At 42.6% G+C, this 22,901-nt stretch overlaps 1 protein-coding gene across 1 annotated transcript in view; it reads left to right on the top strand.

Annotated features, from left to right (window-relative positions):
- The first annotated feature begins 1,432 nt into the window (after window positions 1–1,432).
- The window catches only part of EGY3 (ethylene-dependent gravitropism-deficient and yellow-green-like 3), a 37,636-nt gene continuing 16,167 nt past the window's right edge, over window positions 1,433–22,901 (top strand). The window contains exons 1-5 of the mRNA XM_087393826.1: window positions 1,433–2,152; window positions 2,265–2,414; window positions 11,009–11,542; window positions 11,650–11,847; window positions 12,010–12,234. Coding sequence (XP_087249952.1) covers window positions 2,274–2,414; window positions 11,009–11,542; window positions 11,650–11,847; window positions 12,010–12,234 — 1,098 coding nt within the window. The 5' untranslated portion in view covers window positions 1,433–2,152; window positions 2,265–2,273. The remainder of the gene's footprint in view (window positions 2,153–2,264; window positions 2,415–11,008; window positions 11,543–11,649; window positions 11,848–12,009; window positions 12,235–22,901) is intronic.

Below are 22,901 nucleotides of genomic sequence, written 5' to 3' on the forward strand. Positions count from 1 at the left end.
GCATGTATGTATGGAGAGAGAGAGAGAGAGAGAGAGAGAGAGAGATTTCATGTATGACATTGTAGGGACAATTGATAAGTCCCCTCTATATTGTCTTATGCAAATGAGTGGGAATGCAATTGCCTTTGGGTCCCACTTTAAGCCTTATCCATACGCAAGGAGCAAGTAGTCATTTAAGGCTTGAACGATATGGTACCAAATGTGTGTAATGGTTTCTCTTGGTCTACATTATTAATACAATGTAATAATGAGCATTATTCTAGCCTTTGCCAAAGATGTAGAGGTGGTAGTAAGTAATAGTCATGATCACATCTACCTTGTGCTGCCACATGCCACCCATTGTGTTTTGTCATTCAAATGCATGTTGTAGCTTGGGCAAGGGTGATGCTATGGTGGTGGAGGGTTACAGTTTATTGCTTTTGTTTGATGAGAAGACTTGCAAAATTAGGAGGCAAACCCTCACCATGAGTAGTGCCCATCACATGATGTATACCAATCGGGACACATCATTCTTATATTCTTCTAGGTAGAATCCTAAGCACCCCATTAGGAGAGTGTAATCTTCCATTAGGGAAATGCAGCATTCATTCTATTTATCGATAGAGAAACGAAAAAGCAATTTTGCTTCTTTTTCTCTTAAAAGTCTTCAAGTTTCGGGCTAAGGTTAGTCACAATATCACAGTATGTTTTGGGAAATAAAAGCTCAAAACTTTCAACAATTTGTGATTACACGACCGATATTAAAGGGGAAGCTTTCTATGAAGATGTGCAACAAGGGTTAAAGTGGAAAATGAATGTTGGGGGTAGAAATAAATTTTTTATAATTGACAATCACCCTCAAATATGAGTGATATTTGAGACTCATATTTGAGGGTGATTGTCAATTTGGATCTCATCGTGAGATCAGCACCAATCCTCTAATTCGTTTGGTTTTTGCGACTCAGAATGTTAAGAGAATGTCTCAACATCACACAAAAAGCTAGCCCATTTACAGCCCCTTTTTAGCGCTACCATGTGGGGCCTTAAGGTTAACCCATTGGACCGAAACCATTGTGATTCCATAACCTTGATATAGGATGGTGACCTCTCCTCCGCCCTTGGACCGAAACCATTGTGATTCCATGACCTTGAGAGAGGTAAGGCAACCCTTTTGACTTGAGCAATGGAATTTGAGCGTGGTGAGCTAAGGCGTGGGGTCTTAGGTGGTATCATGCTCATTCCATACATAATCGGAGTCGAAAGCGGGCCTTGATTTGGCTGGCAGAGGGGAATTGGATGGGTTGCATGGCCAATGAGGGTGAGACACGTCAATTGTTGGCATTGCACCACGTGTCAGGCATTCCACCCTCGAACATTCTCACATCCTTCTCGAACATCCTGGGACGATCTACAAGGACAAGTTTCTGAAGCTCATCAAGTAGCAGCACTCGTGCTGAATTTCGGAGGCGGCGAAGTTGACATTGAACCAGTATGAAAATATTACACGGAGCAGCTGAAATTGGAACGACAAGATCTTGAATTGGAAGATAAAGAGCAGCGACCTTAATCTGTAGGAATTAGACGCAGCTGCAATTGGGCTGGGCTTATCCAATTGTGGACTTAGAGCACCAGCTTCTGCAAGCATCACGAGGAGCAGCTGGAATTGGAAGAAGCAGGAAGAGCATCAGTAGCTGGCGGAACTCCCGACTTTCCCAGGAGGAGCTCAAGACGCAGGAGCTGCGTCTAGTTTGAAAGGAGACTCCACGCTTCGAAAAGATTGCATTGCGCATTTAATCGTGTGATTGCTTGAGGTCTTCATCCCTGATCGATAGGATTGTGCAAAGTTGTCTCTCTTCAGTTTTTGGAATTCAACTCAATTCAACACACAGCCCTTGTCGGCCTCGCAGCAGCTGATCGCTTCCGATTCCTCTTTTACTAATTGGAATACGTATATTCCCGCCACGATCGATAGTTTCCAATCCGCTGATTTCGTCTTCGTCCAGAGCAATCTTAAGTTCGTTTTTTCCTTTCCCATTGGAACAGCTCCATGAGCTAGGAGGTCACTTCTCTAAGAAGTTTCTAGCTTGATTTTGAAACGAACAGCGTCTCGCACGAGAAGGCAGCTTGGTTTCTTGGCGTAAGGTGTGGCTGAAGGAAGGTTCGAAGCTAGGAGGTCAGAACTATTAATCTTGCGTTCGCTGACTCTCATCAAGTTTGGGTTATCTTTTTTCGGCCTCGGTTTCCTGGAAAACCGAGTTCATTTTTTCTAATTTGTATCTTCGTAGGAGCATCGAATGGCAACTCTATTCCAACCGTTTCCTGTTTCTGGTTTTACGTATCCTATCGAAGTTCGGAGCTTTCACAGTCGAAGAGGTTATTATAAGAGAAGAATCCCTTGCAGGAACGACCTGCGGAAGTCTAATCTAATATCTCAGGTAAATTTGTTGCCGAAATGGTTTTTTGTCTCGCTCTCGCACCTAGTCCTGCATTCTTGAACAAAAGATAATCAGAATTCTTAGGGGCTCGCATGTGTTGTTCTATGCACGTCGCATTGCAGGTTAGTCTATCTTCGCAAATGACCTTTATGGAGAAGAGAATCGTAAGATTGAATATTATGGTTCACTCTTGAGATTTAAGTAGGACATCATTAGTGTGGAGCTTCTATACTTGAGTTGCTCCTATGTAACAGTATTTACGCTTACACTGGTAGTAACAGACAATTTTAGAGAGGTGCATTTAGACTGGGGGATAAAAACGTTCACCAATGTACACAGGTTTTAAGGAAGAAACTCCACTCTGAAGAGAAACTCCACTCTGTCCTACGTTATAGTCATATCTTTGGAATGGGTATGTTCAGGATCCTTGAATGGAGAATCAAAATCGAAAGTGGGAAGCCATGTTCCTGTTGAATTCTTAGGCTTGTTCCATTTTTGGTGGTCATCTACTCTTCTGTACTTGTTTAGTTTTTATACACACACACACACATTTAAGACGATATATTTCATTAAGAAGAATGTACATTCATAGCTGTTCCAAAATGGAACAGCTACTACTAATAAACTAAAAGCAGTGATAAAACACTATTTTGGAACAGCTACTACTAATAAACTAAAAGCAGTGATAAAACACTTCTAACTGGGCCAGAGGAAGGTCTCCAAGAGAATGCGCATCTTGAAGCGGCCGATGCAATGATGAACGAAAGAAATGATCAACGTCCACCAAAGTGTGCCCTTATAGTCGAATGGTACTGACGTGATATAATGACAATAGAGCCCGATAATGACAGCAGCAAAAGAACTGAGCATAGTCTGGTATAGAGGCATGCCCACCAAAAAGCGAGAACTGCCTGCCAAAAGAAATCGTGAAAAACGAGCATAAAGACCAGTTCTCAGCCTAGGAAGAAAATCACGAGCAGTAAGATGGGTCCCAAAAAGATGTAGCACAGTAGCACAGTCTTCCTCGGATGCGAACAAGTAGGGCAGGCCGAGGAAGCGATAAGCCTGGCAGCCAATAAATATCCCACTGGCAATGCCCCTACCAAATAGCATCACAACAAAACTGGTGCTTGAGAGGAAGTTTACTGCCCCAGATGCGTCAAAGACAAACCTTCCACCAAGTAAGACACTTGTAAAGATGCTCAAAATGATTCCCATATCGTTGGATCCATGGCTGTGGAAGTAATAATGATTCACATAATATTTCTTGCCAGAAGATATACAAAAAAGGGGAGTAACCAGGAAGTGCCGGATCGAACTTCCAATCCAACAGAGGAAGAGTAGTGAGCAGGTTGGGGACAAACTGAAAAGGTTGTAGCATAGCAAAGAGAATCCGCCAAATAGGCCTGTGATGCAAACCCAAATCCTGGCCTGAGGGAAAGAAGAAGTATAGCCCCGATCATCCAGCACATCCTCCACTGTAGAAACACTCAAACGATGCAAGAAATAGGTCTTTTAGGCTGAAGATGGGCTGAAGAGGGAACAAACGTGCAGCTCCAATGAATGCTTTGCAAAAACGGAGGGTGTTGCCAGGATCTGCAAGGTGACCTGACCATTGCAAATAAGTCAGAAGCTGCTGCCAATCATGAATCAGGTGAGTAGAAAAGGGACAGCCAAGAATATCACCATGAAAGTGCCCAAAAATAACATCAGAGATAGCGGGAATCCAATGGCCAAAAGCAGTTGTAAAGAGAGCCAATCATACTACAAGAAAGCATAATAGCCCTCAAAACTCCATGCATCCTGGGCGAACAAACATAATGGTATTTGAGAAGACGGAGCGCCTTACAATCATGTCTGGTGTGCCAAAAACATTCCATGACTTTGTGGTGATAGATTTCTGAATGTCCAAAGAAGATCAGAGGATAAGTGGCAAATAAAACTTCACATATGCCATGAGAATGGACTGCACAATCCGAAGGCCAACACGCAGTGGCCAAGTAGACAATTTTTAATAATCCAGCTTATGAAAAAGCTCCAAAGTCTCTCTTGCGGCAAAGAGACATGCCATCCAACAGGGTGACCCAAATGACGTATCACCTAATGAGGAGGGAGCAAGACGCCAGGCCACAAACAATCACACTCCCTCAGAGGTAAAACTTTGGATTTAGTGAAATTCACTTTCAGCCCAGCTGCGAGACCAAACAAATCAAGGCCCTGGCCCCTACATAAGATGCCTAACATCTACTTCCTAGTTCCATAGAAAGAAAAAATAATCATCTACATAAGCCTGGCTTACGAAAGGTGTGCCTTTAGGAAAATCAATGCCATGCAAACACTATTGCGAAACTAAGGTATTCAAATGCATCAACAATAGATGAGTAGCGATTGCAAAATGCAGGGCACTAAGAGGACAGCCTTGACAAATAGAGCGGCCTAAGAACCAAGAAGCTAAAATAAGAGGCAACAAGCTGTGCCATCTTCATAAAGTGAGTAAACCACATTTTGCATCTTGGGTCCAAAGACCAACTGCCACATAACATCTGCAATAATATCCCATGAAACATGACAAATGCTTTTTCAATATCCACCTGCATAATCAAGACATCATGATGGGTGTATTTGGCATATTCGATGCCAACGTAAGTATTTGCAATATTATCCATGATCTACCTATATGGCAGAAAACCATACTGAGCAGGCTGCAAGCCCGTATTTACGAAATGCAATGTGCGCAAGACCAGCATTTTAGAAATCTGCTTATAAATCCCTTTTTCCACGATGAAGCATAGTGCTAGAGAGCCAAGCATCATTAATCATTTCCAATAGAACAAGGCTCAGCCGATCCCAAAATTCAGCAGAAAACTCACCTATGAGGCCATCCCAACCCAAGGGTGTAGCGTGCCCTAACTTCGAGACTACCACTTTCAATTCTTCATCAGTAAAAGGCAGATTCATCTCATGTGCTTCCTCTTGGGAAAGAATTGATCGAACTTGTTGAAGAAAACATTCCAAGCATCAATCTGTATAGGGAAAGTAGGAGGAGGGGCTGCAGACATATCAGATAATATTTTTGCACCACATCATCAAGTTGTTGCCTATTCATATCATGAGCCATTCTGATTCAGCACTTGATGCAAAGAATGCATGCGGTGGGAAGTATGAAGGATTTTGAAGAAAGCCTTTACCTGCATGGCTTTCTGATGAGAACGAAGGTGCCATTTTCTTTACAAACATCATTCTCAGCCAAGCAATGAAGGGTTACTTGAAATGCAGATTGGTCATCCATGGACACTTGGTGCTGCTGCACAACAGAAGTAGAGCGCTGAATTGGAACCTTTGCATCTACCACTTTGCGATGTAGGTAGCATTTGCCATAATCTTTGATTAAATCCTGCCTGCCTGACGAAAAACAGTCCCATGCCCATTCTGCATTGATAGAAGCATGCATTTCACGTCTAGGAATGAGAGCCTTGACCATAACTTTAAAGGCATGGTGCTTTATATAAGAATTGTTGACCAATAAAAGCCTTTTGCAAGGCGGCATGCAATGGCAGACCAAGATGCAAGGTCATACATACCGGAAAGTGATCAAATAGGTGCAAAGCCATCTCACAAGTAAAATCATCAAACTGTGCTGCATGGAGCATGTGCCATCGATCCAATTGAGCCCAATATTGAAAGTGTACCCAATAGTAGTAGGCATAAGACACTGCTCTAAATCACAAGCATGCAAAGTGTCAGACATAAGTGTCCATGCATCTGTTTCTCTTTGCAACATGTGAGAATGATGAGTGCTACTATCCTCGGTGTTGGGAGAGTTGTTTAAATTTAAAAATATGAAAGCATTATCCCTCCAGGGATAATTTGCCAGACGATGCCACATTTCACCGGAACCACAGAAGCAGAAGAGGCATAAATTGAAGCAAAGTCATTAGTATGACAATGAGGTAACAACCATGCATGTCATTATATGCCATCTGCGGCTGTAAATCATGATGAATCAGCTTAGCAGCCCCGGAAAAGGAAGCATGGCCATTATAAAAGATGTGAAATCCCACAAAGAAACCTTCATGGCCTGCACGAGAGTACTGATTATGTTCTTGCAAACAGACAATATATTACTTGTGAGCGGAGTCTCAAAGTAGCCTCCTTTTATTTACATTGTAGAAGCCTTGAATATTGTACGTAAAGCACTTGATTGGTATGTACACAGTTACAAACAAGTGGATGTAGCACAACATCAAAGCTCAACATGCATGGCCATGCCAGGTTGTGGCGGCCCAGTATATTGCTGGTAGGCATGCCCTTGCTCATCATTAGTAATAGTGCTGGGGAAGAGACAGGATTATGTAAAGGCATAGCGTGGTAAACACAGTGGATTAGCATGAACCACCCCAGCTGGACCAAAGCTTGCCAACCTCAAATCCATCAACCACAAGAGTTTCCTTGGAAGAGGATGCATTCTACGTCCAATTTTTATTATCCATTATCCTTGGCTTGAATACTTTTTGCCAATCTAATGAAGAGATTTTCTCTCCAGCTAGCATTGTGTCCCCTGCCTTGGAAGGTGTAACTTGCATCTTAACCTTGTCTTTTTTAGCCAATGAGGGGGGAGATGCATTTCCCGAACCGCGAGTGTGTGGCACTGCAGTAGACTTTGCCAAAGAGGCATCATTCAGGCATGCAACAACAAGGGGAGATTTCAATAAAACCTGTGGATATTCATATTGCATATGTCCAAATTCGCCACATTCAAAAAAGGAACCTGCAAATTTACCATTTCAATTTGAAAAAAGCTTGTTGGATGGCATTCCCACCGTATCAATCTGAAGAGCCACAATGTGGAGGAGTGGGTCTATCAATACACACACACATGCAAAATTTTTTTTGGGGGTGAAATCCGTATACACACATACACACAAATTTTTTGTGTGGGTGAAATCCATATATTTTTATATTACAAGAGGCTGTCCCCAAGATGGAGACCAGCAAATACAAGATGAGAAAACTTCATTGTAAGACAAGTAGAGCGCGCAATGTATTTGACGAACAGACAGGCAACCATAAATGGATTGCCGGAGCGACATCCGGAAATAGTAGTACATGGAAGAACTAGGGGCTCTAAATACTCGATGGTATACACACACACACACACTTTTTTTTTCTTTTTGGTGAAATCCATGTGTCTTTATATTACAAAGAGGCTGTCTCCAAAGTGGAGATCAGCAAATACAAGATCAGAAAATTTTATTGTAGGACAAGTTCAGTATAATCTAATGGATGAGCAGATAGGCAATCATAAAAGGATTGCCTGAGTGACATCCGGAAAAAGCAGAACATGGAAGAAGTAGACTCTCGAAAGACTGCATGGTTCCTATGTTTCCACAGAGTCCAGAGTGCCCAATAACTAACCCACATGAATAATAGATCATACTCTGCGTGCCGTGGCCAAAGATCCAGGAAAGCTTGCCAAAGGAAGCAGTTGGAAAGCGAGTCTAGAGGCGCTATTGAAGAAATAACAGGAAGTCACGAGTGGCAGGACAAAGCCAAAAAGGATGTAGCAAGGATTTCCCAGGAGCCAAACATCTATGGCATAAAGTAGGAGCAACATGTCTACGGGCCAAGAGAAGGCCGAACGGAATAAAACCAAGCATCACCCGCCATAGAAAAACCTGTTGATGAAGTGGTAGTTGGTAGGACCAGAGCTGCTGCGATCTTTCGTGCCACCATTTGGCATTGCGATTCAAAGACCAAAGCTGATTTGCATTATGCGATATCCAAGGAGGAGGCATCAAAACCTTGTATAGACCAGCCACTGAAATATCAAGCAGGCATAATGGTCGGGAAGAAGAACCCCGCGATGTAAGGACCAATCAGTCAGGCAATATGTAAGCTCCAACCTAGGCACTGGTAAAAAAGAATGAAGCATTTGATAAAGACAGTGGCAGAGGGGTGGATAATGCATCCCCAAGCCATACTATCTGGCCGCCAAAGGAAAAGGCAATAGAGTACTATCGTCATGAAGTACATCCCTATAGGTGAAACAAAATATGAGCGCCAAGGTTCCCGCAAAGAAGGGGTTGATCAAACACCTTTGACCAGTGCAGGTTCTCCTCACGCAATGAATTGCCATCCAGAGAGTCATCCAAAGAGTCACGACCATTCCATTTGAGATGAGAAAGAATCTCCTTCCAGACCAATAGCACTTTAGAAACAAAAGGACAGCGTTTAACCGCGCCATCAATATAACCCAGAATGAAGTCACATAGTGCCCAAAAGTGAAAGTAGTCAACTGCAAAAGTAAATGAGACATCATAGCAGCCCAAGGCTGATCACCCTGTAAAAATTGCAGCATCACTTTTCCCTTGTGAGCCAAAATATGGATATGAATATTCAATATGTTCAAGCCACTTGGGGAACATAGATGTTGCATAGAGAGTAATCTGATACTCTTACGGCCATGCTTTGAGCACCAGAAAGTACACACACACACTCACATATACATATAATCTATGTACGTATATGTATATATGTAGACACTTTTTTTTGTAAAATAACCTTTCATTAAGAAGGATGTACACTCATAGCTGTCTTGAAAGTGAGACAACTACTACTCATATGTACACACACTTTTTTAATTTAAAAGATTAGTGAAAATCATATGCACACACACACACATTTTTTTGGCTGAAGTCCACATGTCAGCCGGTTGCCACGCAGCCTACAGCTAGCTCAGTAGACTTTACAGGTGCCACGTCCGTAGGGCACCACATCATCGCCAGGTGCCACATCAGCAAAGAGCCACATCAGCGATGACGTCAGCAGGTCGGTTACCACATCAGCAGCAACAGGTCGGTGAGCAAGAGTGGTTTGGTCAATGGGCAGAAATATGCCTGGTCGGCCAGTTTGCGGCCCAAGGGAGGCCTATAAAAGCAGCCCCCTTGGCCTTCATTTCTCATCCCCATCTCAGGCCTTCTAAGCCCTTCAGTGCAGAAGTATATAGGCTCCCCTGCAGCAGACCAGCAGGGTGCCTCAGTCTCTATAGGGATCTCGTGAGGATTCACCTCCTCTAGGTAGTCTAGTTTCTTTCCAGTTTTGCATTTGAGGGTTTTAGCCCCTCCATACAGTTGTATTCAGCCCTTTGGGCATTCATACATTTCAGTTATATTCTCTCCCTCTGATTCTCTCACTCACATCCACAGCATCACTTTGTGTATTGAGTGCATCATCTTGCATTTTGCAGTTAGCAAGCAAGAGAAAGAGTGAGGATAGTCTATCTCCCGCTACAGATAATGACACCAAACAATTAGCCACCAAATCCACAGATATGTACATTTGTTACATCCTTAAACTACACAAACAACACTATGATCACTCAAAGACTTTCACATATCACATTCTAATTGGAATGTAACAGCTAATGCATATATCACATTCATATATCACTATGATCACTCAACAGACTTTCATATATCACATTCTAATCAGAATGTAACAGCTAATGCATGTGCAATGCTGGAATTCGGGACTTTAAAGTTTAGTTTTGACTTTTAGACTTTCAACTTCCACATCTTTCAAATTCTTTGGATGGTAACAATACCTTTCTTGGGCCTACTATTATATATAAGCATATACCTGGTAGGTTTTGCCTGCATCTGAAATACAGCCTTGAATTTGGCACCCTCGCCTTCTGGTGGCTCTGCTTTGCATACAAGAGTGATTGAATGTAAATTCTAGAGTCAAGTCTCTTCTGGACTTGAGCTATTTAAAACTTGGTTATATGACTTGTTGCAAGGCTGTGGTAGCAACAAGCAAGAGTCAACGTCTTCAGCAATTTAAGCTGTTTGAACCTTGGCTATTTTTATTTTGAAACTGAGAAACAAATGATCAATTCAAAATAACCAAATACCGAATTACGATCATTACAGCAAAGGTGGGAGAGTTGTCTTCATCCCACATCCACAAGAAACCCCCAAAAAAACACAACAGAGGTGGAGAGAAAAAACTCAATCTGTAATCTCTCAAAACCCTGCTCATAGGGTGAGATGAAGGTCAATCCCACAGGTCAACAAAAGAACCCCCCCCAAAAAAAGAAAGCCTACTCCTGAAAAAAAGATGCTCTAGATAAGGAACGTGATGCTTTGCCCCATCAGGTCACACAAGAAGCCCTCAAAAATCACGTTGGTAGGGGATCTACTTTCCTCCAGCCAGAAACAAATTCAAGGGGCGAAACTAGCTTTCTTCCAGCATTTAATACATGCACCAGAATCTTATTCCGAGGGGAAAATCCTTCCTTTGATAGTGACATTGTTAGTGTTGCGGGTTGGATGCCCTACATAATAATTTTGATGATTTTTGTATTTGTATGAAAAGGCTCCCCTGTATAAGGTTTGTCTTTCTACTGACAAGCATACTAACGTATGGTTGGCCCTTTATAGTACAGTATGCTTATTTTCATCTTCTAAGATCTAAAGTTACAAAAATAATTGTTGAAAGCATAAAGCTAATTTATGCAAGTAGACGTGACCATATCGTTTCAGATTTTACCCTCCTCAGCTTATTTATTGTACTTAATGGCTTAATGATTGCAGGTCTGGGGTGGAATTCTCTGTCCATGGAACTTGCAGGGTCAGCTTGTAAAAGATGTTTCACAGAGATCCAGAATTGTCTCTTCGAAATATGATGAAGATGGACAAGCAAAAGGTGGCAGTGTTCTTGAGGATGTAAAACCTCAAGCTTCTCAAGATGGCAGAAGCGGGGAAGATAAGTCAGAAGCCCATAAGGGAAATGTGGAGAATCCAAGTCAAGGGGAAGAGCAAGAGGCTGTAGAGGGTCAGCAATCTCCTGGTCCATCAAGTTTAGTCTCGGAACCACAAGAGAAAAAGCAGGAAATGGATTGGAAACTGGATAATGACTTCAAGAAGTTTATGAGCAACCCCTCAATTGAATCAGCCCTTAAATTGGAAAAAAAACGTGCTGAACAGAGGCTGCTAGAACTGCAAAAACAAAATAGTGGAAACATGTTTCAAAATCTCTTTTCAGGTTTTGTGAAAAATGCTTTGGTGAAAGAGAAAGAAAGGCTGGAGAAGGCAGAAGCCACCTTTAAAGCTTTGGATCTGAATAAGGTGCATTCTTTTTTTGTTGTTCGTTTATCTTATTCATTTGACACATACTATGTTCATATCTCAGGTTATTGTTTCATTGTTAGTAATCTTTTTGTTTACATGTGCAGCTGAAGAGCTGCTTTGGATATGATACCTTCTTTGCAAATGATGTACGTCGTTTTGGTGATGGAGGTATCTTCATTGGTAACTTGAGGAGGCCTTTGGAAGAAGTAAAACCCAAACTGGAGCAAAAGCTTGCAGAAGCTGCAGGGAGGGAGGTTGTAATTTGGTTCATGGAAGAGACTGTCAATGACCTGACAAAACAGGTGCAAGGACAAGCTCATTTTCTGAGCCTTTCTATTCTTCTTCCCATCCCTCTAGGCACCATAGCCGCTAACTATTTTTTAAATCCCGTATAGACTGTTATTTTTACTTGAAATTTGTCTCTTTCACACTTTACATCTAGCATTTGATGTTGACACCTTCAGGTATGCGTGGTTCAACCTAAGGCAGAGATCGATCTCCAGTATGAATACAGCAAACTCAGTACTTTTTGGGGATATGTTAGTGCAGCCCTTCTTGGTGTGACAACCCTGGGAACAATTGCTTTGATGAGTGGATTTTTCCTCGAACCAAATGCAACGTTTGAAGATTATGTATCACGTGTGCTACCTCTTTTTGGCGGATTCATCACAATCATTGGGGTTTCCGAGGTAAATAACATACATCTGCCGGTATTTTGGAAGTACACCTAGGTTTTCAGATTAATACAGTGTCCCATAGGCATGGTGTAGGCTGTTCTTGAAATATCGGTGTTCAACCCATAGTTATGTCTTGTTGCACGTGGTAAACACCGTAATGGGTTGGTCCAGTCTTATTAAGACTGTAGTGTAATAAGAGCGATCTGTAAGAAGATCTGTAAAGGTAGTGGCCAATTGAAGCATTTGGAATTGTCCAACATTAATGAAGGACTACAAAGCAGGTTGGGCCTTCTGACACCATGGTGATTGCTTGTCACAAGCATCCACAACCTGTAGCATGCAGCCTACAGGCATGCCAGCAAATACAGCGCCAAGAAGCCTCAGAATACACGCAGGTCAAAAAAATGCAGAGTTGACTTTCCAGTCAAAAAGTCAATGTGTTGATTTTTGACTGACCTTAGGGCCGATGTTGGTTGGATGGTCAACGCCGACTGTTAACTTTTGTCGGCTGCTCAACGCCAATAGTCGACCAACAGATAAGGAGGGCCAGGTAGTAGCAGATCTGTCCCTCTTCCACGATCTCTACAAGGTTCCTACATCCGGGTTACAGCAGCAGCGAGGGTCTGCCTCATAGCAGCCCTCAGTTTCTAGCTCTATAGTGAGGGATTCCCCTCCATGCCGTATTCTCTCTTTCTTGTGTAGTGAGAGTTCTATTCCCTTCAGACAGTACTTATTCTTTCAGTTGTATTCAGCCCTATTGGGCAGACGTATATTCAGTTATTCTTTTCCTCTTCGGAGGCCCCTTATATTCCTCCCTCATATTCTCACACTCACTCCATAGTTCCACTTGTGTCTGAGCACATTATTCTCTGAGTTCAGTTAGTAGTAAGTAGAGAGAGTGTGTGAATTAAGCTTTCTTCCTACTACATCGATATCAGAGCTTCACATTTTTCTCTGCAGAGATAGGGCAATTCAGATCAAGGACAACCATTGTTTTATGCTACAGACAAGATTAGGAAAGGACACCATGAAGGATCCTCTTTCCAAGCCTCGCCACCATAGAACCCCACTCTGGCTCTGCATAGGCCCCGATGATAGTTTCTGCGATGGTAGCCATGATGCAAACCATGAGGCAGATGTAGCAACAACAGTCCAAGAGTCTCTTTGCTCACATGCTTCAGCCCAAGAGATGTGGGATGAACGTGAGCAGGCCATCAGAGAGCGTGAGAGAGCAGCTCAAGAGGCAAAAGAACAGTGTGATCGTGAGGCTCGAGAAGCCAGGAAGCTCAGAGAGCGCACCACTCGAGAGGAGAAGGAAGAACGGGACCGACATCTTCTCATTTCTCTGCTCCGCCCACAGGGAGATGAGGAATGGGGGAAAGCTCTGCAGGCTGTTAAAGTTTCATTTCTCAGGAAGCTCAATTTTCCACAGTATGATGGTAAGATCGAATCTTTAGTGTTGATTTCCTGGCACAAGTGATGTAGGCTAGGGCAAGCAATGGAAGCTCAAAAATGAAGAGGAGAAGACAAAAATGAGCTGCTGTAATGAATTGCTGCAAAACTGAGTGGAGGCTAACATAACAAAACCCTAGGGTTAAGTGTCCTAACTGCCCTAAGTGGTACATGTACTAACTGTACCAACTGGCTGTAACTAGGCCTATGAGGCACATACCAAGGAATGAGTGGCACCTATGGATAGCCTATAGAATGGCCTACAAACTCCCCTCCATGGTATGGGCTGAAGTATCTTGGACATGGCTCAGGATACCTGAATATCTAATGTCATGGTTGCACATGTTCATCTTGTAGGGATATAGCAACCTATGACTATACAGAGTACAACAGATCAAGTCACAAAAGGTACTATATTTAAAGCTTGCCAAAAAGCTTCAAACTTAGGTTAAGGTAGAGCCGTTGTAAAAAGATTTGCCAAGTTGTCTTTAGTGGGAACATAAGACAACTGAATATCACATGCTGATAATCTCTTTCTGACGTAGTGATAGTGAACCTCAATATGCTTTGTGTGAGCATGGAAAACGGGATTCCGTGCAACAACCAAAGCACTCTGACTATCAGTGAAGATGACGGTAGGAGCAGTCTGACATGCAAAAAGATATGCAAGTAACTTCCGGAGCCAAACACACGCCAATGTAGCTGTAAAAGCTGCTTTGTACTCAGCTTCACAACTAGAAGTAGCAATTGTAGTCTACTTCTTTGACACACGGGTGTCTGAATAGCCTGCCCAACACTATCAGTGAATCCATGCATAACAAGTGAAGAATCAGCCTCATAAAGGAGGCCCAAATGCTGAGTGCCTTTGAGATACCTGAAGACACGCTTCACGGCCTGCCAATGGTGTGTAGAGGGGCTGTGCATATGTCTGCTCAACTGTGAGACAACATATTGAAGATCGGGTCTCGTATGTCATAAGTAAGTCAAACAACCAAGCAATAAAAAAGCACTAAAAATTGGTAGCTTTATTGCATGTACTCTTCATTTGGCCCCTAGTAGCCACAAAGCATTTCAAAGAGTAAAAAATCAGCTCAATCCAAATCACTCCAAAAAGCCATAGAATAGGCAATTATGAGGTTAGTAGGCTATAAAACAACAACCTTGCATCTAATTGTTAGTAAAATAGGCACCATTTGTAACGGCTTCAAAAAAGGCACGATTCAATGGATAGGCGGTTGTGAGGAACAATTGCACCACTTAGTAGGCTATTTGTAAAGCCTATTTAAAAATTGTATGGAAATAAATTTTCTTTGATTTTATCATTTAATTATTAGTAAAATAGGCATGATTCGATGAATAAGGACTTGTGAAAAACAAATTGCGCTTAGTAGGCTATTTGTAAATCCTATTTATAAATTATATGGAAATGATTTTTCTTATTAGGCTATTTATTAATCAAAAGGAAAGAGAAGGGAGAAAGGAAAGGAATAGAAAAGCACGAGGGGGAAGGAACATCTGGGGGGCAATGAATGTCTAAAGCAGTGTTGTGTCTATTGGAATGACCCAATAGCAGAGCTACAACATAGTGAGTGCACCTAAGCTGAGGCTCCTTGAGAAGATGGGCAAGGTGCTTCACGTAGCTTTATTTTTCTATCCTCTTCTGATAGACATCTTTCTTATTGGGGGATACCCTTGGATCTTGAGTCTAAAATGCAAAGACAATATCATGAAATTTCTATATAATGCTACTACATCATTGTTGTTGCCTTTGGCACGAGGATGGAAACAAAATTCAGTGTTTTTCAATGAACAAACAAGATTTTGTAGAGGAAAATTTCCTTCTATGGACACACAAAAGCTTCAAAGCTTTTGTAATGTTGAATTCCTCATATTTTCTTCCACCAAAATTCATCACCATCATCATGGTAGACCTTTTGAAGGAAACTTCATCATAGGTTTGTGGCTGCTTGACATGGGTTAAGGTCTTGCGAATGTTGCTCCTTGCAATTGAAGTTCATCATTGGCATTGTGCAAATGCTTGACACGGGGATGAAAAATGATTTGTTCAAAGATATCCTTTCTGGCTACTAAGTCCATTCCACTTGTCTATCTCATGAAAGAATGACACAACCTCATTCACTATCTTTTGTCTTTGTCCATGTTAACTGTAACATTAACTTGATCTCTAGCAGCCCCGTAGTAGCTTGCTTCGTCCTTGCTTTCTCTCAATGCTTACTTTTCTTCATAGCCTTATACTCTTTGATAACATTTATCTCTTGTTCTTGACTAGTCATGTGCGTGAGGGTCCCTACATTGACATCCTCTAGTGCCGAAGACATGCTGCAAAAGCTGTCCAATATACTAAGATTGTGACATCCAAATGCCCCCTCACTACTGCTAGCAAAATGAATGCCTAGATAGTAATGCAAAAGACCAAGATCAGACATAAAAAATATCTTCTGCAAGTCGAGCTTAAAAGCTGCAATTTGCTCAGCGTGTGTCCCAGTCACAAGCATGTCATCCACATAGAGCACTAAAATCAGCAAATCTGTCCCACGTGAGGTCCCATGATCCATCTAGACTCATGGGATTTTGATCATACATGGCACTATAGTTATTTCATTGTGCGCATTTGATTTCCATCTTAACTTTGTGCATGAGATGGTCCTTCATGGAACCATGTTGTTTTCATTCTCATGTTGATGTCCATACACATGGTGACATATTGTATCCCTTTCATTTTTAGACATATTTTCTTTAATGGAAATACCCCATCCTCAATTCGTTGAGGATGGCGAATGGTCTCATGGTGGGGAAACTTTATATGGGTTTGGAGGCCTTCTCCTTAGATGATTTTATCTTGTACACGTTTGAGGACATGGTTGAGGACCATGTGCACACATCCTATTTGAGGCCCACGTGCCAATTTTGGTAGACCTAAGGGGATTTCTTTAAGTGGCATACCTTGCTTTTAGAACCTTCAACCTCAAAGTCAGGAGGTTGGGAAACATAGACCTCTTCCTGCAAATGCCCATGAAGGAAAGCTCTTTTGATATCAAGCTGATGTACCTCCCAATGACAGTGGGCAGCAAAGGCAATAACAATGCGAATAGTAGTGATCCTAGAAGTGGGGACAAAAGTCTTCTCAAAGTCAATGCCTTGCTGAGCATAGCCCTTAGCAACAAGACGGGCTTTGTAACGATCCACTGATTTTTCATTTGATCTTAGAAACCCACTTAGTTCCAATGGCATTCTTGCCAGGAGGCAAGTCAAATATCTCCCAAGTGTTATTCTGATAGATAGAATCCAATTCAGCTTGCGTAGCCTTCAACCAACAATCATTTTGAAAGGCAACCTTATGACATAATGGCTCTTCATTGCATGCTGTAGCAACCAATGTACAAGCAACCAAATTAGCATGCTCTTTCCCGACAGCCTCTCTAGTATGGGCTGGCAGAGGAGTATCTTGTTTGCTGTCTTTCAATGTGTCAAGGAGCCAATGGGGGACCTTTTTGGGCTCTTGTATTTCAGCTCTTTCCTAGTCAAAAGCCTTGTGCACAATGTCAAGCTGAGGCATATCAAGCTGTAAATGAGGCTGAATATCATGCTGCACATATGGCTGCAAATGACCAACAAATGGAGGAGGAGCAACCTCAAATGTGACATCATCATGGGCATCTGACGGAAACAGAGGAAGATTCATCAAAGACAACATCTCTACTGACAAAACACTTGCCCGTGCGGGGCCGGTAGAGCTTATAGTCCTTGCTCTCTGAGCTATACCCAATAAAAATGCATTTGACAGCTTTATCATCCAACTTGGTGCATGTCTGAGACGGCACATGGGCATATGCCAAGCATCCAAAAGTCCTCAGGTGAGAAATCCTAGGTTTATGACCTATCCAAGCCTCATAAGGTGTGATGGTCTTCAATGCCTTTGTGGGACATCTATTCAAAATGTAATTAGCACACATAACAGCATCCAACCATAACTTGTTAAGAAAGTGCTTGCCTTTCAACATACACCTGGCCATCTTCATCACTGATCTATTCTTTCTCTCAGCCACAGGATTATGTTCAAGAGTGTAAGGCATCGTGCACTGACGATGAATGCCACGTGAGGTTAAAAAAACAACAAACTCCTTTGACATATATTTAACCCCCTTGTCTGTATTAAGGTGAGCAATTTTTATCCCACTCTCGTTCTCAGCCAAGGCAATAAAATGCTTGAGGCATGCAAAAACTTCAGATGTGGATTTTAATGCGAAAATCCAAGTATACCTGGTGAATTCATCAATGAATGTGACAAAATAATAGAATCCCCCAAGAGCTACAACTCGCATACATCACTATGAAGCATATAAAGCTTGTGTGAGGCACCAACTCTCCCATCCTTAGAAAATGTAGATGGTGCATCTTACCAAGCAGACAAGGTTCACAAACATGCTTTGAAGGCATATGCATTTTTGGAAGATCAATAACCATACTATCTCTATGTAGCTTCACCAAAGCCCCAAAGTTGAGGTGTCCAAACCTCTCATGGCACAAATGGATATCTACCATGGTAGAGGAATCAACAACAAAGGCATTTGCATCTGCAAGTGCAGCATCATCCAAGCATTTGTCATAGGCCATTGAGTCTGTACAGCCCTCTAGTCAATGCCCCAGTCAAGACCATGGTAAAGGCATGTGTAGCATCATAGATCGCACACCGAACACCATCAAAGAGAACCTGATAGCCACAAGTAGCTATGGCTGAAATAGAGATGAGGTTCTTGCGAATGCCTAGAACATGAAGCACATTCTCTAGAGTGACAAGACCACCAGAAACAGAAGTAAGAGCAACTTGCCCAATGCCTTCCATTGTATATGATGCATTATGTTTTGCACATGTGAGTGTCCCCCCCTTAGATGCATGCTCAAGTGAGCTGAATAACTTCCTGCAGGAAGTAATGTGCTTGCTAGCACCACTATCAAAGAATCAGAGATCAGATACATCAGAAACTATCATGCAGGCATCATGAACGTCAGGATTATACTAACATGTAACAAGAAAAGCCCAATGCTGGTCTTGTGCAAAGTTAGCTTACTCATGGCGATCATCTGGACTAGGAGAATCAGATACTGCAAGACCAGTCTCTTTCTTCTATTTCTCAGAGGCAATTCTCTTCCTGCATTCAGAAATGTCATGCTGCATCTCTTCTTCTTCTTATCCCCCAAAGAAGAAGCATCATGGGAGTGACCAGTATGTGACTGAGGGGGTTTACCAGCTGAAACCTTGCCTTTGCCTTTGTTTTTATGCGGGGCAGCAAAGGCTTGATCACTAGCCATAGAAGCATTGCGATTTGCACGGCTTTGTTCCTCCTGAAGTAAGAGGGCAACCAGCTTGTCAAAGGAATAATGGTTGGCATCAACTGCTCTTTCAAATTTTTCACACTGGTAAGATAGGCATCCATGTCACCACCCTCTTCAAGCTTCAAGTCCTTCAACTGCTTGCGGAGATACGCAACCCTCGCCTCATTCCGCACCTGATATAAAGATGCAAGCTGACCCTACGCTTGCTTTGTTGTCTTGCAAGACCGGATATGAGGGATGATGACCCTTTAACTGAAAGAGCAATCAAGGCATGTGCTTGGTCATCCCATTGAATCTGTTTGTGTGTAGGAGGCAACAAAGTACTTGTAGTAGAAGATACAACTGCTCTTGAAGTAGCATTAGACCATCATCAGATGAGCCTGAAGCAGTACCTGTAGTACTAAGACAGGAGCTGGAGCACCAAAAGCTGCATTACGTGTAGGCCTGACCTCAACACCTGAAACACTATCCACAAATTCTTGGCAACCAAAACATGCCCCATCATGTATGCCCACATGGGGTAATTTGTGCCATCAAGCTTGTCCTCAGCCCCAAGCATCCCAAACAAATCATCCTTGCTGCTAGTCATGGTGCTGAAATTCAAGGCAAATGCACCAGCTGGTAAGGCAAATGAGAGAAGGGCAACCTCTCAAAATCAAAGGCAAAACGTTGCTCAAGCTTCAAATCTTTTCAGTGCAAAAGACTCTGCTGTCCCAAGGTGTACCCAATGGTGTAGCTCGAAAATACAGCAGGGACAAGGCTCCAAATGTGAGCAGAGGGTTTCACCATTGAGAGAGAGGTGGAAAAGACAGCCATAACAGGCTGGGAAAGCTGTTGTACAGTCTGTACTGTAATAAATGCTCCGTACAGCAGTTCGTACTACTGTACAAACCACACGTGCGAGTTTTGGAGCAATAAATGAAGCCGTACAGCACCAAAACCTGTAATTAATGCAGCCGCCTGAGCCGTACAAGCTGTACGGAATTCCATACATCAGTAAATGCAGGTCCAGGTCTATATAGCACTAAATATGCACCGATTTCTGCAAAAGGGGCTCCAAAGCATTGATTTCCTGCACCAAATGCGAAGTTCTCGTGATGGAAATGCTCGAAACAGCCCCAAACCACTTCAGCTTGCTGCAAATGACTTGAGAATGAGGCAAACAGCAGGAATGAGAGCTTCTGGGGCTGCCAAATAGCTTGGAAAAGCTGTCAATGGCTGAGGGAATGGATTCCCGACCTGCTCTGATACCATTGTAGGCTAGGGCAAGCAATGGAAGCTCAAAAATGAAGAGGAGAAGACAAAAACGAGCTGCTGTAATGAATTGCTGCAAAACTGAGTGGAGGCTCAAGAGAGAGACAACATAACAAAACCCTAGGGCTAAGTGCCCTAACTATCCTAAGTGGTACATGTACTAACTGTACCAATTGACCGAACTGACTGTAATTAGGCCTACAAGGCACATACCAAGAAATGAGTGGCACCTATGAATAGCCCATAGAATGGCCTACAAGTGACATAAGGATCACTATGATGCAGACGAGGGGGCACGTCTTAATGGGTGGACAAAGATCATAAGATTATCTAGAGGCTAGACATAGTTCTTGCCAGCTTAGTACTTGGACAAATTGCAAAATCAGTTCTTCGAGATGCACCAGGGGGACATAGATAGTGAACCATTATGCCAACAAGTTTACACAGATGCCCATACAATTGCAAAAAAGGAACACTAGAAGCTGGGTAAGTTTCTTCATGGGTTGCATACAGATATCCAGTGGTATGTTTGAAGTTAGGATTCTGAGAGTGCATATTAAGCTTGCCCAGAATTTTGACCTCATGCACAAGGGTCAAGGATCCAAAAGCAAGAAGTCCCAAGAAATCCACCACTCTAGTAGATGGTGGGAATGGGTAGCAGAAGAAGAGGTGGATGATGAAATGACAAAGGATAGCAACGGCTATGTCAGTTTCTTAGACGCACCGACTCGAGTGGCCTATGCCAAAGAGAACTGATGCTTCCATTGACATGTGTAGGGCCACAAGAAGCAAGATTCCCCTTACTTCAAGAAGCTCGAGGCAGAAGACAACGTCATCTAGACCTTCAATTCCCATGGGGACAACATCAGTGGTCATCGAGGAGATTGAAGATAATCAAAAGGGGGAGCCTCACAAGTTTCCCATAATGTTTCAGTTTTACGGCCATATTTTTGGTCAGAAGGTCCTCATCCTAGCAGGTACAAGGAGTTCCGAGGATATCATTTCCATCAAAGCATCCAAGCATGCCAGTTGACTCTTAACACCAATAGATAGCATTGCCTTGAATGGCTCATTTTTGGGGCAGCAGATAGAGAGGAACATGGAGGTCTCTTCAGTCACTTTGGAGATCTTAGGGTGGATAGACAGCCAACCACTCCTGGTTGCACCAACTTAGGCAACGGATTATCATCTTGGGAGCATGATGGTGGCACCAATTTGAGGTTCGACCTGATTACTAGAACCAGGGCTTGGATATCAAAATCCTAGGCTATGGGCCCAAGTTCATTTCTTGGCTTAGGGATACGCTGCCTTGACCTTTTATTTTAGCAGTTCAAAGGATTGGAGTTAGGACCCCCAAGTAGGAAGTATTACCACAGCACGACCAAGATATTTTCCTCACGACGAGATTCCCTTCATCCCTACCACCAGTATGACTGGAGGATCATCACATTGAGCTTCTTCCTGGCTCATCACTCCGCAACAACAAGCCTTACCATAAGATGGAGGGGGAGCGTGAGGTTTAGTTCCCAAATTCATGAGCTGGGTACCTCCTTTCAGCATGTAGGGGGGCTTTCTCATACCCAGTTCTAATCTCAGCAAAACAGGCCTCCACAACCTGCTAGGCAGCCTCAACAGACAGCGCAGGTTAAAAACACAAATTTGAATTTCCAATCAAAAAGTCAACGTTGACTTTTTGATTGATTTGGTCACCTTTTGGCATTGACCAGCCTACCAAGGTTAACGATTAGCGTTGACCATCTAACCATGGTCGGCCAGTCTGTCCTAAAAGCCTATATAAGGCAGCCCTCTTGGCCATTCATTCCATCCTCCATTCAAGTCTGTTCCAATGCAGAAATTCCTAAGCCAGTCGTACAGGATCAGCAGCAGATAAGGAGGACCAAGCAGCTGCAGTTCTGTCCCTCTTCCACGATCTCTACAGGGTTCCTACAATCGGTGTAGTTCGGGTTGCAGCAACAGCTAGGGTTTGCCTCATGGCAACCCTCAGTTTTCAGCTCTACAGTAAGGGATTCCCCTCTGTACAGTACTTCCTTATGTAGTGAGGGCTTATTCCCATCAACTTATTCTTTCAGTTTTATTTATCCCTATTGGGCAGGCAGATATTCAGTTATTCTTTTTCTCTTCGGAGTCCCCTTATATTCCTCCCTCGAATTTCTCACACTCATTCCACAATTCCAATTGTGTTTGAGTGCATTATTCTGTCAGTTCAATTAGGAGTGAGTAGAAAGAGTGTGTGTGTTAGAGGTTTAGTCACCTTTTCTCAATTTAAAAAATAGGAAGGTGGTATATTTTCTAAATTTCAACTTAATATATGCTTAGTACATTAATCTTTTAATCCTATGAAATTCACATTACTTTACTCTCCTGTTGAGAGTGGAGGCGGTCCAAAAGAGCTCCAAAAGGAGGAGATTCCCCTCAATAAATATTCAAAGTCATTATCTCCTCTTCCACACATGAGCCCTACCTAGTAAGACAAGGAGCATTACATTGTCTCAATAAAAGAACCAAACAACTTATAATTAACAAATATAAGAAGGCAATGCATTTGAACCGGAACCTTGTCAGAATTTAGCAGGGTGGGATGTGACCTGCAAATGTGT

Source organism: Dipteris shenzhenensis, chromosome 22 (assembly GCF_047967505.1).
Source record: "Dipteris shenzhenensis isolate YYH24624 ecotype China chromosome 22, Dip_SZ_1.0, whole genome shotgun sequence".
Taxonomy (NCBI): domain Eukaryota; kingdom Viridiplantae; phylum Streptophyta; class Polypodiopsida; order Gleicheniales; family Dipteridaceae; genus Dipteris; species Dipteris shenzhenensis.